We start from the raw sequence: 15,498 nt of genomic DNA, 5'->3' as shown, positions 1-15,498 counted from the left end.
AACGCATGGACATTTAGCTAGTGTTTTAAAATAAATCTAAATAATTTGGTTTCTTGGTCCTTCAGAAATGATTTTGCTATCGGGTGAATCTACAATGTATGGCTGCCGTCAACTGATGTCGGCTCTCATGCAAACGCATAACCTAAAAACAAAAATGACACCAATAATGAAATACCTCGAGGCTACTATTATTACCCCCACTAGATGGGAATATAAGTCAGTCATAGATTCTTGGATCTTCAATTTAACTAACAAAACATGTAAAATACACCATAAATAATATATGTTCAGAACCTCTTTTTTATTGCAAATGATGTTCAGAACCTTCATGACCACGAATCTTAAGATATAAGTTTTGGGGTCGTAACATATGTTTAGCTAGTTAAATTGAAGACATAAAAATATGTGAGAGTAGTAATCTTGACATGAGTGACCATTTATCTTCACTTCGCCCGTGTGCCTATATGTCCTCACAATCTTTTGTCTACTTGTCCAAAACTAAGATATGGCATCCTTAAGAAATGACTGACAGGTAATTAATTTCGTGCAGAATCAAAGAGACAACTTTCGAAGAAGAAACAACCGACATGGAGGTAACTAATTCCTTCTATTACCAAAGAGAGCTACCATATATTCCTTGGCTGTTAATTTACAGTAGGTAACTAATTAATTTACATATTTGCATCTTGCTGGCCGGACGCGCAAGAGATCTTTAAAAACGCCTCTTGCCGTGTACAGAGCTCCCGCGTCTGCGTCACCCAATCTGATCGTACGTTGCAAGACAGTCGGAAAGACCATCTCAGCGCCGTGCCTGAGCAAACCGGGCGGCCGCCGGTTGGGGCCCCGGAGGGCAGCCGCGTTTGCCAGGCCGTACGTCCTACCAGCACTGGTCGGTCTCCCACGTCCTCCGCCGGAACGACGGCCCGGCCGCGGCCGTCCGCCGCATCATCACGCCCGCGGCACGGCAGGCCACGTCCCTGTCGTAGCGAGCGCGCTCGTTGGGGTCAGCGAGCGTGGCGTAGGCCGCGTGCAGCCGGATGAACCGCTCGTCGCCGCCACCACCAGCAGCGTCCGGGTGCACCTCCCTGGCCAGACGCCGGTACGCCGCCTTGATCTCCCCCCGGCTGGCCCCCGCGCCCACGCCGAGCACCTCGTAGTGCGTCCTCCCTGCGGCCACCGCTGCCGGCGCCGCCATCGTCGAGGACGCCCGCGCCACCACGCACCGCCGAGGCCCGGCCACCCGCCCCGGGCGAGCCGATCCCATCACCGCCGCCGTCGACGTTGCGAACGTAGCCATCGATGTATCTCCGATCTCTGTTCTTGAGTTCTTGAGCCAAAAGCAGAGCACTTCTTCGTTGCAGTGTTGTCCGGCCTCGTCGAGGAGAGCTGAAACGCCGGTGGATTTATAGAGGCACAAGACAGGGGGTGAGGGCGGAGAAGTGTGCGGTGCCACTCGTACGCGCAGCTCTCGTTCTTATCTCTACAAAGATGTGGAGAAGAAGAAGATTATGTGTGAGCTCCCGCTGAGGCAGCCACCAGTGTGAGTTGCTTGTGGGCCTCTTGAACCTTGCATTCGCGCCACCGATTGTGATGCCAACTTCTCTTCCCCAACAAGGTGGAAAGGGACTCGCCCGCCGTCGGATCGCGAATAGGCGGAATCGCGGGATGTCATGTAGCATCTGATATGATCGATAGTCCACTTGACCACATGGCATGGCTGGACATGACATACAAAGTTTAGCTGTGGATTAGTGGATAGTATAGCTCAAAATGACAGATCGAGCTGTGGATAATACTATTTGTTTTCTTGGCATGCTGACATGTCGAATTATAATTTTCAAATATCGGTGCCATCATATACATAGATCCGTGTCACGCTATGATTCAATATTGCCAACTTGTGTTTTAGAAAAAACAACATGGGACTTTGTGTTTGGGTTCCCTAACTAGTTTTTTCCGTTATTGTTCTCCTCGATCAAGCTAGGTCTCGCGAGGCTGACAGATTGTGATAATATTCTTCTTTCATGGTGTGGACTTCCTGGAACTTTTTATTCTAGCGTTTGTGGTTATGTGGAACATTCGAATTTCGAAGCTCGAATCTCTCTGTTCATACCGTCCACTTGTTTTACAAGAATTCATGGGTTTTTTCTAGTCGCCCCCACATGCATGGAGGTAAGGTAGATTTTTCCTTGGGACGATGATGGGCTAATCGATTGTGTGGTCACATTTTTTTTCCATTGCTTGGACTTTTGGGGACTTGTTATTCTTTAGTGTTTGTGGTTATCTGAATCCGGTGCACGTCGGCCACGAACTCGTCCGCCTGAAAGTGATAGCTGCGTACGCATCTGCAGGTAATGATCTGCCGTGACCGCTCATTTTTCCACAAGTCTTTGTGTACGTATCTGTTTTTGTTCTGCAACTAGTCTAGATGTCACAGTCCCTCTGGTTTTTCTACACCGCGTTTTTGTCCCTGTTCTAGATGGTTCGAGATGCTAGTATCTTGAGCTACACGTATCGTGTTCCCAGAAAAATATTGTACAAGTGGTGGAATTAACTTGCACCCGGCCGGTGTCGGCCAACGGCTTGCCTATCATCAGGTATTCAGGTATATGTCCGGGAGGGAGAAGAAGAAATCATGTTGGTCTGAGTTCAGGGACGTCTCCTCTTCATGCAGTCCTACGTGTTGCACATGCCATGTCTAGGCGCCACCGACAAGAAGCCAGTCGGCCATGCATGCACCTGGCATGCAGTAGGGCAAGCGACCAGAGCTGTGATAGATGGACGGGGTTATCAATTAGGTGGGTGGGCCGTCAATTAGACATATAAAGATTACCCCCAATTGTCCGGCATGTTTCTTTGGATCAGAGGATACAAAGCATATATTATTTCAGTGTCAGAAAGCAAAGGAGGTTTGGAGAAAACTGGGTCTAGATCAGGTCATTAAAAGAGCGTGCGAAGTTGATAATGCTGGTGAGTCGGTGCTTGAATTCTTGCTTTCTATGCCTGAACGGGAGCTTACGATCTTGGGTATTCCAAATGTCCATGAATTAATTGCAATTTCAACTTGGTATTTATGGTGGGAGAGGCGAAAACTGGTCCATAAAGAGAAAACCCAAGACACTAACCAGATCTTCATGGGAATTCGTGCTATTACGTTAAACTATGTTTTGGCTATATCACCAAAGGCTACGATGAAAAGAGGAGGTTGGGTCCAACCTCCAAGGGGGTTTGTAAAACTTAATGTGGATGCCTCTTTTGATCATGACCGGCTCAGGGGCACGGCTGGTGCTGTTTTGAAAGATGATAAAGAAAAATTCATTGCAGGGGGGAATTGGAGAATTGATTGGTGCACGGATGTTCTGACGGCTGAAGCTATGGCGCTTAGATATGGTCTATCTATTGCTCAAAGGGCGGGCTGCAACCGCTTAGTTATTAACTCAGATAACATGGAGGTTATCGAAACCATGAACAATGGAGGACGGTCATCTAGTATAGCGGCGGCAGTGTTGGACGATTGTTATTTTGTAGCATGTGACTTTCCCATTACTAAATTTGAGCATTGTAATAGAGAAGCAAATAGGGTCGCACATGAACTTGCTAAGTTAGCTAGATTTTCTTCACCTTTGAACTGGTTTGAGGAGCCCTTGAGTGAAATTGTATCCCTCCTCATAAACGATGTACTTGTTATCGTAAATGAATAAAGTTTCTATGTTTCTTTTTAAAAAAAAAGGTGGGTGGGCCGTCGGAGACGCCGACCGCACCACGAGGGCCATGGCGACGTTCGACGGCGACGGCCGCCTGGGGAGAAGACGGATAGAAGCCGGCGCGTACATGTGGGTGGCGGAGATGGATCGGATGGGAGCGGCGGAGATGGACGTCGCCGTGAAATGAATAGGGTGGATATGTATGTATGGGAAAAGTGCTTGCTGACCTGGCGAAGAGAAGGCACTATCCGTAGTACTACTCAGTTAGTTGATAAGATCTGGACCACTAAGAATCATAGCGATTTTTTTCGAAACATTTACTTTAGAGAACGAAAGGTAGCATTATAATTTTGTATAGACAGCAAGAACTTTTTTTCGAGGGTACGCAAATTGTGTGCCTTAGCTTTATAGAAAGAGAGAAATAAAACATACAACAACGTCTACCATTCACTGCCAACAACGAAGGCGACCAACTCCAACCCAGTTCGTACAAAGACAACCAAACACAACAACACAGCTACGACACAAAAAGCCTACCCAACACCGAGCCCCTCGCCGCGTCTTAGCCGACACTGAAGACCTCCGAAGAACAGCAACTCCAACCTCCTTGGATTAGCCAGCAACGACCGTACATAGCGCCGGAGGAGAAAGATTCGGGCAGCGGTGAACACCGGAGGAGTGCATCATGGGACCTCGAGTCTCCCAGCACAATGCTCCCAACAGAGTAACAACCTCAGAGATGTTGCCAGCCGATCCTACGAATCAAGGCTTTCGCCCCGGAGACAGCTGCCGATACGAGGTCGCGAGGAAGATGGTGTTGCACTCGACGAAGCCTCCAGGAAGGTGAATGACACCCGCAGGTGCCATCAACGCCGGTCTGGCCACAACCGAACAGGATTTTCATCTGTAGCGCTGCACATCTCCACGTCTCCAAGATTCCGGCCAATCTCGATCAGATACCTCGCACCGCCGTCACCGCAACAACTTAACATCGAAGCCCCCCCTCAATGCCGAGGGAACACGCCTAAAGCCATCACCTTCAACATCGACTAGGAGCCGCAGCAACCACCGAGCGGTGCAAAGCCAGTTCCGCCACGGTGGCCTTCACCCGCGCCAGGGGACTGCCACCAGAATGCAACCGACCCGCACCTCCTACCACACTCTGGCATCCACACCGCCAAGGCATCGCCGCACGCCTCACACGGCAGCAACCGAAAGCCCGCTGCCCACAAAGACCCTTCCTGGCAAGGCCTCGCAGCACCGTCGCCGCCATGGCTACGCTCGCACCGCCGCCACCGCCAGTGTCGGCACACCACCTACACCCTCCATCCTGCTACGCTCCATGCAAGGATCCAGAGAGAACCGCCGCACTCCCTGCCGTGAGCACCCCAAGGACGCCGGCCAGCGCCGAAGACGCACCAGATCCGGACCGAGATCCACGTATCCGTGCTCCGGGCGCTGCCAGCAAGCACCACCGACCCACCGCTAGCCAACCACCGCCGGGAGCGAGTCGTAGCAGAGCCACAGGAACACCACGCCATGCCTAACAGTCGTCACAGCCCCGAACCCCGCCGCCCAGATCCAGCCAAGAAGGATCCCAGGCCCCGGGCTGCACCAGTCGCCGAGGCAGCACCACCGGCAGCAGGCGCCCCACCACCTCCGGCGCGGAGCAGGGACGCCACCGAGCCTCCACCACGCCACGCCGCCAAGGGCACCAGCGCCAGATCCGAGCCGTCGTTGGGGAAGGGAGGGGAGCTTCGCTGGGGAGATGCCCCGCCGCCACCGGCACTGCCAGGGCTTTACCCCGCAGCGGACCACGACGGCGGCGAGGGAGGGAGGCGGGGAAGGGGGTGCCGCCGGCGGGGCAGATAGGGTTCCCCCCGTGTCGCCTCGGAGAGGGATGATACGTCTCCAACGTATCTATAATTTTTGATTGTTCCATGCTATTATATTATCTGTTTTGGATGTTTAATGGGCTTTAATATACCTTTTATATTATTTTTAGGACTAACCAATTAACCGAAGGCCCGGTGCAAATTGTTGTTTTTTTGCCTATTTCAGTGTTTCGCAGAAAAGGAATACCAAACGGAATCCAAACGGAATGAAACCTTCGGGAGAGTTATTTTTGGAACAAACATGATCCAGGAGACTTGGAGTGGACGTCAAGAAAGAAGCGAGGAGGCCACGAGGCAGGAGGGCGCGCCCCCACCCTCATGGGCCCCTCGCAGCTCCACCGACCTACTTCTTCCTCCTATATATACCCATATACCCCGAAAACATCCAGGAGCACCACGAAACGCTATTTCCACCGCCGCAACCTTCTGTACCCGTGAGATCCCATCTTGGGGCCTTTTCTGGTGCTCCGCCGGAGGGGGAATCGATCACGGAGGGCTTTTACATCAATACCATAGCCTCTCCGATGATGTGTGAGTAGTTTACCACAGACCTTCGCGTCCGTAGTTATTAGCTAGATGGCTTCTTCTTTCTCTTTGGATCTCACTACAAAGTTCTCCTCGATTCTCTTGGAGATCTATTCGATGTAATTCTGTTTGCGGTGTGTTTGTCGAGATCCGATGAATTGTGGGTTTATGATCAAGATTATCTATGAACAATATTTGATTTTTCTCTGAATTCTTTTATGCATGATTTAATATCTTTGCAAGTCTCTTCAAATTATCAGTTTGGTTTGGCCTACTAGATTGATCTTTCTTGCAATGGAAGAAGTGCTTAGCTTTGTGTTCAATCTTGCGGTGTCCTTTCCCAGTGACAGCAGGGGCAGCAAGGCACGTATTGTATTGTTTCCATCAAGGATAAAAAGATGGGCTTTATATCATATTGCTTGAGTTTATCCCTCTACATCATGTCATCTTGCCTAATGCGTTACTCTGTTCTTATGAACTTAATACTCTAGATGCATGTTGTATAGCGGTCGATGTGTGGAGTAATAGTAGTAGATGCAGAATCGTTTCGGTCTACTTGTCGCGGACGTGATGCCTATATACATGATCATGCCTAGATATTCTCATAACTATGCGCTTTTCTATCAATTGCTCGACAGTAATTTTTTCACCCACCGTAGAATTTGCTATCTTGAGAGAAGCCACTAGTGAAACATATGCCCCCCTGTTTTATTCTCCATCATATTAATCTCCCTTCAACTAGCCATTTCTGTCGCCGTTTATTTTGCAATCTTTATTTTCCAATCTATACAACAAAAATACCAAAAATATTTATCTTATTATCTTTACCAGATCTCACTTTTGTAAGTGGTTGTGAAGGGGTTGATGATGTCTACTACACAACCTTCTTCTTGTGGACGTTGTTGGGCCTCCAAGTTCAGAGGTTTGTAGGATAGTAGCAAATTTCCCTCAAGTGGATGATCTAAGGTTTATCAATCCATGGGAGGCGTAGGATGAAGATGGTCTCTCTTAAACAACCCTGCAACCAAATAGAAAGAGTCTCTTGTGTCCCCAACACACCCAATGCAATGGTAAATTGTATAGGTGCACTAGTTCGGCGAAGAGATGGTGATACAAGTGCAATATGGATAGTAGATAATGGTTTTTGTAATCTGAAAATATAAAAACAGCAAGGTAACTAATAATAAAAGTGAGCACAAACGGTATTGCAATGCGTTGAAACAAGGCCTAGGGTTCATACTTTTACTAGTGCAAGTTCTCTCAACAATAATAACATAATTGGATCATATAACTATCCCTCAACACGCAACAAAGAGTCACTCCAAAGTCACTAATAGCGGAGAACAAACGAAGAGATTATGGTAGGGTACGAAACCACCTCAAAGTTATCATTTCTGATCAATCTATTCAAGAGTCCATAGTAAAATAACATGAACTATTCTTTTCGTTCGATCTATCATAGAGTTCGTACTAGAATAACACCTTAAGACACAAATCAACCAAAACCCTAATGTCACCTAGATACTTCAATGTCACCTCAAGTATCCATGGGTATAATTATACGATATGCATCACACAATCTCAGATTCATCTATTCAACCAACACAAAGTACTTCAAAGAGTGCCCCAAAGTTTCTACCGGAGAGTCAAGACGAAAACATGTGCCAACCCCTATGCATAAGTTCACGAGGTCGCGGAACTCGCAAGTTGATCACCAAAACATACATCAAGTGGATCACATGATATCCCATTGTCACTATAGATAAGCACGTGCAAGACATACATCAAGTGTTCTCAAATCCTTAAAGACTCAATCCGATAAGATAACTTCAAAGGGAAAACTCAATCCATTACAAGAGAGTAGAGGGGGAGAAATATCATAAGATCCAACTATAATAGCAAAGCTCCCGATACATCAAGATCGTACCACCTCAAGAACAAGAGAGAGAGAGAGAGAGAGAGAGAGAGAGAGAGATCAAACACATAGCTACTGGTACATACCCTCAGCCCCGAGGGAGAACTACTCCCTCCTCATCATGGAGAGCGTCGGGATGATGAAGATGGCCACCGGAGAGGGATTCCCCCCTCCGGCAGGGTGCCGGAACGGGTCTAGATTGGTTTTCGGTGGCTACGGAGGCTTTTGGCGGCGGAACTCCTGATCTATTCTGCTCTTCGATGTTTCTAGGGTATATTGATATATATAGGCGAAAGAAGTCGGTCAAGGGAGCCACGAGGGTGGGAGCGTGCCTAGGGGCAGGCGCGCCTCCCTGCCTCGTGGCCACCTCGAAGCTTCCCTGATGTAAACTCCAAGTCTCCTGGATTGCTTCCGTTCCAAAAATAACTTTCCCGAAGGTTTCATTCCGTTTGGACTCTATTTGATATTCCTTTTCTTCGAAACACTGAAATTGGCAAGAAAACAGTAATTTGAGTTGGGCCTCTGGTTAATAGGTTAGTCCCAAAAATAATATAAAAGTATATAATAAAGCCCATAAACATCCAAAACAGATAATATAATAGCATGGAACAATCAAAAATTATAGATACGTTGGAGACGTATCAGCATCCCCAAGCTTAATTCCTGCTCGTCCTTGAGTAGGTAAATGATAAAAATAGAATTTTTGATGAGGAATGCTACCTAACATATTTATCCATGTAATTCTCTTTATTGTGGCAAGAATATTCAGATCCATAAGATTCAAGACAAAAGTTTAATATTGACATAAAAACAATAATACTTCAAGCATACTAACAAAGCAATCATGTCATCTCAAAATAACATGGCCAAAGAAAGCTATCCCTACAAAATCATATAGTCTGGCTATGTTCTATCTTCATCACACAAAATATTTAAATCTGCAAACCCCGATGACAAGCCAATCAATTGTTTCATACTTTTGATGTTCTCAAACTTTTCAATCTTCACGCAATACATGAGCATGAGCCATGGACATAGCACTATAGGTGGAATAGAATGGTGGTTGTGGAGAAGACAATAAGGAGAAGATATTCTCACATCAACTAGGCATATCAACGGGCTATGGAGATGCCCATCAATAGATATCAATGTGAGTGAGTAGGGATTGCCATGCAACGGATGCACTAGAGCTATAAGTGTATGAAGCTCAAAAAGAAACTAAGTGGGTGTGCATCCAACTTGCTTGCTCACGAAGACCTAGGGCATTTTGAGGAAGCCCATCATTGGAATATACAAGCCAAGTTATGAAAGATTCCCACTAGTATATGAAAGTGACAACATAGGAGACTCTCTATCATGAAGATCATGGTGTTACTTTGAAGCACAAGTGTGGTAAAAGGATAGTAGCATTGTCCCTTCTCTATTTTTCTCTCATTATTTTTTTATCAGGAGTCTCATCCCGACTTGTGGGGGAATCATAGTCTCCATCATCCTTTCCTCACATGGGACAATGCTCTAATAATGATGATCATCACACTTTATTTACTTACAACTCAAGAATTACAACTCGATACTTAGAACAAAATATGACTCTATATGAATGCCTCCGGCGGTGTACCGAGATGTGCAATGACTCATGAGTGACATGTATGAAAGAATTATGAATGGTGGCTTTGCCACAAATACGATGTCAACTACATGATCATGCAAAGCAATATGACAATGATGGAGCGTGTCATAATAAACAGAACGGTGGAAAGTTGAATGGCAATATATCTCGGAATGGCTATGGAAATGCCATAATAGGTAGGTATGGTGGTTGTTTTGAGGAAGGTAAATAGTGGGTTTATGGTACCGGCTAAAGTTGCGCGGTACTAGAGAGGCTAGCAATGGTGGAAGGGTGAGAGTGCGTATAATCCATGGACTCAACATTAGTCATAAAGAACTCATATACTTATTGCAAAAATCCATTAGTTATCGAAATAAAGTACTACGCGCATGCTCCTAGGGGATAGATTGGTAGGAAAAGACCATCGCTCATCCCCGACCGCCACTCATAAGGAAGACAATCAATAAATAAATCATGCTCCGACTTCATCACATAACGGTTCACCATACGTGCATGCTACGGGAATCACAAACTTTAACACAAGTATTTCTCAAATTCACAACTACTCACTAGCATGACTCTAATATTATCATCCTCATATCTCAAAACAATCATCAAGTATCAAACTTCTCATAGTAGTCAATGCACTTTATATGAAAGTTTTTATTATATCCCTCTTGGATGCCCATCATATTAGGACTAAATTCATAACCAAAGCAAATTACCATGATGTTTAGGACTCTCAAAATAATATAAGTGACGCATGAGAGTTCATCTATTTCTATAAAATAAAACCACCACCATGCTCTAAAAAGAATATAAGTGAAGTGCTAGAGCAAATGACAAACTACTCCAAAAGATATAAGTGAAGATCAATGAGTAGTCGAATAATTATGCAACTTGTTGGGCATCGTAGCAGAAATTTAAAAAATTTCTAGGCATCACCAAGATCAATCTATGGAGTAATCTAGCAACGAGGGGAAGGAGAGTGCATCTACATACCATTGTAGATCGCTAAGCGGAAGCATTCAAGTGAACGGGGTTGATGGAGTCGTACTCGTCGTGATCCAAATCACCGATGATCCTAGCGCCGAACGGACGGCACCTCCGCGTTCAACACAAGTACGGAACGGAGACGTCTCCCACGCCTTGATCCAGCAAGGAGGAGGGAGAGGTTGAGGAAGAGAGTCCAACAGCAGCACGACGGCGTGGTGGTGATGGAGTGGCAGTTCTCTGGCAGGGCTTCGCCAAGCTCACGCCGAGGAGGAACATTTTCCGGACCTCCGGACCCCTCCGGAATCCTCCGGAACCTTCCGGAAGCTTCCCGGTACAATACCGGAAAAAACAAACTTTTCCCGGAACCCGAACAACAACTTTCCATATATAAATCTTTACCTCCGGACCATTCCGGAACTCCTCGTGACGTCCAAGATCTCATCCGGGACTCCGAACAACATTCGGTAATCACATACAAGTCTTCCTAATAACCCTAGCATCATCGAACCTTAAGTGTGTAGACCCTACGGGTTCGGGAACCATGCAGACATGACCGAGACAACTCTCCGACCAATAACCAACAGCGGGATCTGGATACCCATGTTGACTCCCACATGTTCCACGATGATCTCGTCGGATGAACCACGATGTCGAGGATTCAATCAATCACATATTCAATTTGCTTTGTCTAGCAGTATTGTACTTGCCTGAGATTCGATCGTCGGTATCCCGATACCTTGTTCAATCTTGTTACCGGCAAGTCTCTTTACTCGTTCCGTAACACATCATCCCGTGATCAACTCCTTGGTCACATTGTGCACATTATGATGATGTCCTACCGAGTGGGCCCAGAGATACCTCTCCGTTTACACGAAGTGACAAATCCCAGTCTCGATTCGTGCCAACTCAACAAACACTTTCGGAGATACCTGTAGTGTACCTTTATAGCCACCCAGTTACGTTGTGACATTTGGCACACCCAAAGCACTCCTACGGTATCCGGGAGTTGCAAAATCTCATGGTCTAAGGAAATGATACTTGACATTAGAAAAGCTTTAGCAAACGAACTACACGATCTTGTGCTAGGCTTAGGATTGGGTCTTGTCCATCACATCATTCTCCTAATGATGTGATCCCGTTATCAACAACATCCAATGTCCATGGTCAGGAAACCGTAACCATCTATTGATTAACGAGCTAGTCAACTAGAGGCTTACTAGGGACATGGTGTTGTCTATGTATCCACACATGTATCTGAGTTTCCTATCAATACAATTCTAGCATGGATAATAAACGATTATCATGAACAATGAAATATGATATAATAATAACTAATTTATTATTGCCTCTAGGGCATATTTCCAACAGTCTCCCACTTGCACTAGAGTCAATAATCTAGTTCACATCGCCATGTGATTAACACTCACAGGTCACATCGCCATGTGACCAACATCCAAAGAGTTTACTAGACTCAGTAATCTAGTTCACATCACTATGTGATTAACACTCAATGAGTTCTGGGTTTGATCATGTTATGCTTGTGAGAGAGGTTGTAGTCAACGGGTCTTGCCATATTCAGATCCCTATGTATTTCGCAAAACTTTATGTCATATCGTAGATGCTGCTACCACGTTCCACTTGGAGCTATTCCAAATTGTCGCTCCATTATACGTATCCGGTATCTCTACTCAGAGCTATCCGGATAGGTGTTAAGCTTGCATCAACATAACTCTTTACGTCAAACTCTTTATCACCTCCATAACCGAGAAACATTTCCTTATTCCTCTAAGGATAATTTTGACCGCTATCTGGTGATCTACTCCTAGATCACATTTGTACCCTCTTGCCAGACATGTGGCAAGGCACACATCAGGTGCGATACTTCAGCATGGCATACCGTATAGAGCCTATGACAAAAGCATAGGGGACGACCTTCGTCCTTCCTCTTTCTTCTGTCGTGGTCAATCTTTGAGTCTTACTCAACTTCACACCTTACAACTCAGGTAAGAACCCCTTCTTTGACTGATCTATTTTGAACTCCTTCAAAAACATGTCAAGGTGTGCGTTCTTTGAAAGTATCATCAGGCGTCTTGATCTATCTCTATAGATCTTGATGCCCAATATGTAAGCAGCTTTATCCAGGTCTTCCTTTGAAAAACACTCTTCAAACAACCGTTTATGCTTTCCAGGAATTCTACATTATTTCGGATCAACAATATGTCATCCACATATACTTATCAGAAATGTTGTAGTGCTCCCACTCACTTTCTTGTAAATACAAGTTTCTAGCAAACATTGTATAAACCTAAAAGCTTTGATCACTCTATCAAAGCATATATTCCGATTCCAAGATGCTTTCTCTAGTCCATAGAAGGATTGCTGGAGCCAGCATACCTTTTAGCATCCTTAGGATCGACAAAACCTTTTATTGTATCACATACAACTTTTCTTACGAAAACTGGTAAGAAAACTTGTTTTGACATCCATCTGTAAGATTTCATAATCGAAAAATACAGCTAATGCTAACATGATTCCGACGGACTTAAGCATCGCTACGGGTGAGAAATTTTCATCGTAGTCAACTCCTTGAACTTGTGAAAAGATTCTTTCCCACAAGTCGAGCTTCATAGACGGTAACATTACCGTCCACGTCCGTCTTCTTCTTAAAGATCCATTTATCTCAATGGCTTCCCGATCATCGGGCAAGTCCACCAAAGTCCATACTTTGTTCTGATATATGGATCCTATCTCGGATTTCATGGCTTCTAACCATTTGCCAGAATACGGGCCCACCATCGCTTCTCCATAGCTCATAGGTTTATTGTTGTCTAACAACATGATATCTAAGACAGGATTACCGTACCACTTAGGAGTAGTACATATCCTTGTCGACCTACGAGGTTCGATAGCAACTTGATCCGAAGCTTTATGATCACTATCATTAACTTCCTATTCAACAGACGTAGGCGCCACAGAAAAACATCTTTCTGTGTTGCATCACTCTCTGGTTGAAGTAAAGGTTCGACAACCTCATCAAGTTCTATCTTCCTGCCACTCAATTCTTTCGAGAGAAACTCCTTCTCGAGAAAGGGCCCGTTCTTAGCGACAAACAATTTGCCCTCGGATCTGAGATAGAAGGTATACCCAGCTGTCACCCTTGGGTATCCTATGAAGATGTGTTTGTCCGCTTTGGGTTCGAGCTTCTCCGGCTGAAGCCCTAAGCATCGTATCCCCAAACATTAAGAAACGACAACTTTGGTTTCTTGCCAAACCAATGTTCATATGACGTCGTCTCAACGGACTTAGGTGGTGTCCTATCTAAAGTGAATGCAGCTGTCTCTAACGCATAACCTCAAAATGAAAATGGTAGATTGGTAAGAGACATCATAGATCGCACCATATCTCATAGGGTTCGATTACGACGTCCAGACACACCATTACCTTGTGGTGTTCCAGATGGCTTCAACTGTGAAACAATTCCACAATGTCTTAAGTGATTGCCAAACCCACAACTCAGAAAATCCCCTTTTGATCAGATCATAGGAACATGATCTTATTGTTATGATGATTCTTAACTTCACTCTGAAATCGCTTGAACTTTTCAAACGTTTCAGACTTGTGCTTCATTAAGTAGATATACCTATATCTACCCAAATCGTCAGTGAAGATGAGAAAATAGCGATATCCACCACACGCTTCAATTCTCATTGGATCACATGCATCAGCATGCATGATTTCCAACAAGTCACTTGCCCGTTTCATTGTACCTGAAACGGGGTCTTAGTCATCATGCCCATGAGGCATGGCTCGCATGTGTCAAGCGATTCAAAATCAAGTGACTCCAAACATCCATTGATATGGAGTTTCTTCATGCATCTTACGCCAATATGACCTAAGCGGCAGTGCCACAACAAAGTGGTATTATCATTATTAACTCTACATCTTTTGGCGTGAACATGTGTATTACCACGACCGAGATTCAATGAACCATTCACATAGGATGCATGACCATGAAAGGTATTATTCATGTAAACAGAATAACCATTATTCTCTAACTTAAATGAATAACCATATTGCAATGAACATGATCTAATCATATTCATGCTCAACGTAGACACCTGATAACATTTATCTAGGTTCAATACTAATCCCGAAAGCAGACGTAGCGTGTGATGGTGATCTCATCAACTTTGGAAACACTTCCAACACACATCGTCACCTCGCCCTTAGCCAGTCTCTGTTTAGTTTGTAGCTTTTGCTTCAAGTCACCAATAATAGCAACTGAACTGGTATCCAATACCCAGGTACTACCAGGAGTACTAGTGAGGTACACATTAATAACACGTATATACTTTGAAGTTGCCAGCCTTCTTATCTACCATGCATTTGGGGTAATTCCGCTACCAGTGACCGTTCCCCTTACAATAGAAGCACTTAGTCTCGGGTTTGGGTTCAACCTTGGGTTCCTTCACTGGAGCGGCAACTGGTTTGCCATCCATGAAGTTTCCCTTCTAGCCCTTGCCCCTCTTGAAACCAGTGGTCTTGTTAAACCGTCAACACTTGATGCTCCTTCTTGATTTCTACCTTTTGCGGTCTTAAGCACCGCGAACAGCTCCGGGATCAACTACATCCCTTGCATATCATAGTTCATCACGAAGATCTAGTAGCTTAGTGATAGTGGCTAGAGAACTCTATCAATCACTATCTTATCTGGAAGTTTAACTCCCACTTGATTTAAGTGATTATAGCACCCAGACATTCTGAGCACATGCTCACTAGCTGAGCTATTCTCCTCCATCTTGTTGCCTAAAGAACTTGTCAGAGGTCTCACACCTCTCAACACGGGCATGAGCC

General features: G+C 45.2%; 1 protein-coding gene across 1 annotated transcript; it reads right to left on the bottom strand.

The window, feature by feature from the left end:
- Positions 1-555: 555 nt before the first annotated feature.
- Positions 556-1,461, bottom strand: LOC119332632 (chaperone protein dnaJ 11, chloroplastic-like). The gene has a single exon (XM_037605796.1). The coding sequence runs from the start codon at positions 1,295-1,297 to the stop codon at positions 878-880; it is 420 nt and encodes a 139-aa protein (XP_037461693.1). The 5' UTR covers positions 1,298-1,461; the 3' UTR covers positions 556-877.
- Between the last annotated feature and the right edge of the window lie 14,037 nt (positions 1,462-15,498).

The sequence above is a fragment of the Triticum dicoccoides genome, chromosome 7A, assembly GCF_002162155.2.
Source record: "Triticum dicoccoides isolate Atlit2015 ecotype Zavitan chromosome 7A, WEW_v2.0, whole genome shotgun sequence".
NCBI classification, from domain to species: domain Eukaryota; kingdom Viridiplantae; phylum Streptophyta; class Magnoliopsida; order Poales; family Poaceae; genus Triticum; species Triticum dicoccoides.
This window is presented reverse-complemented; position numbering and strand designations above follow the sequence as displayed.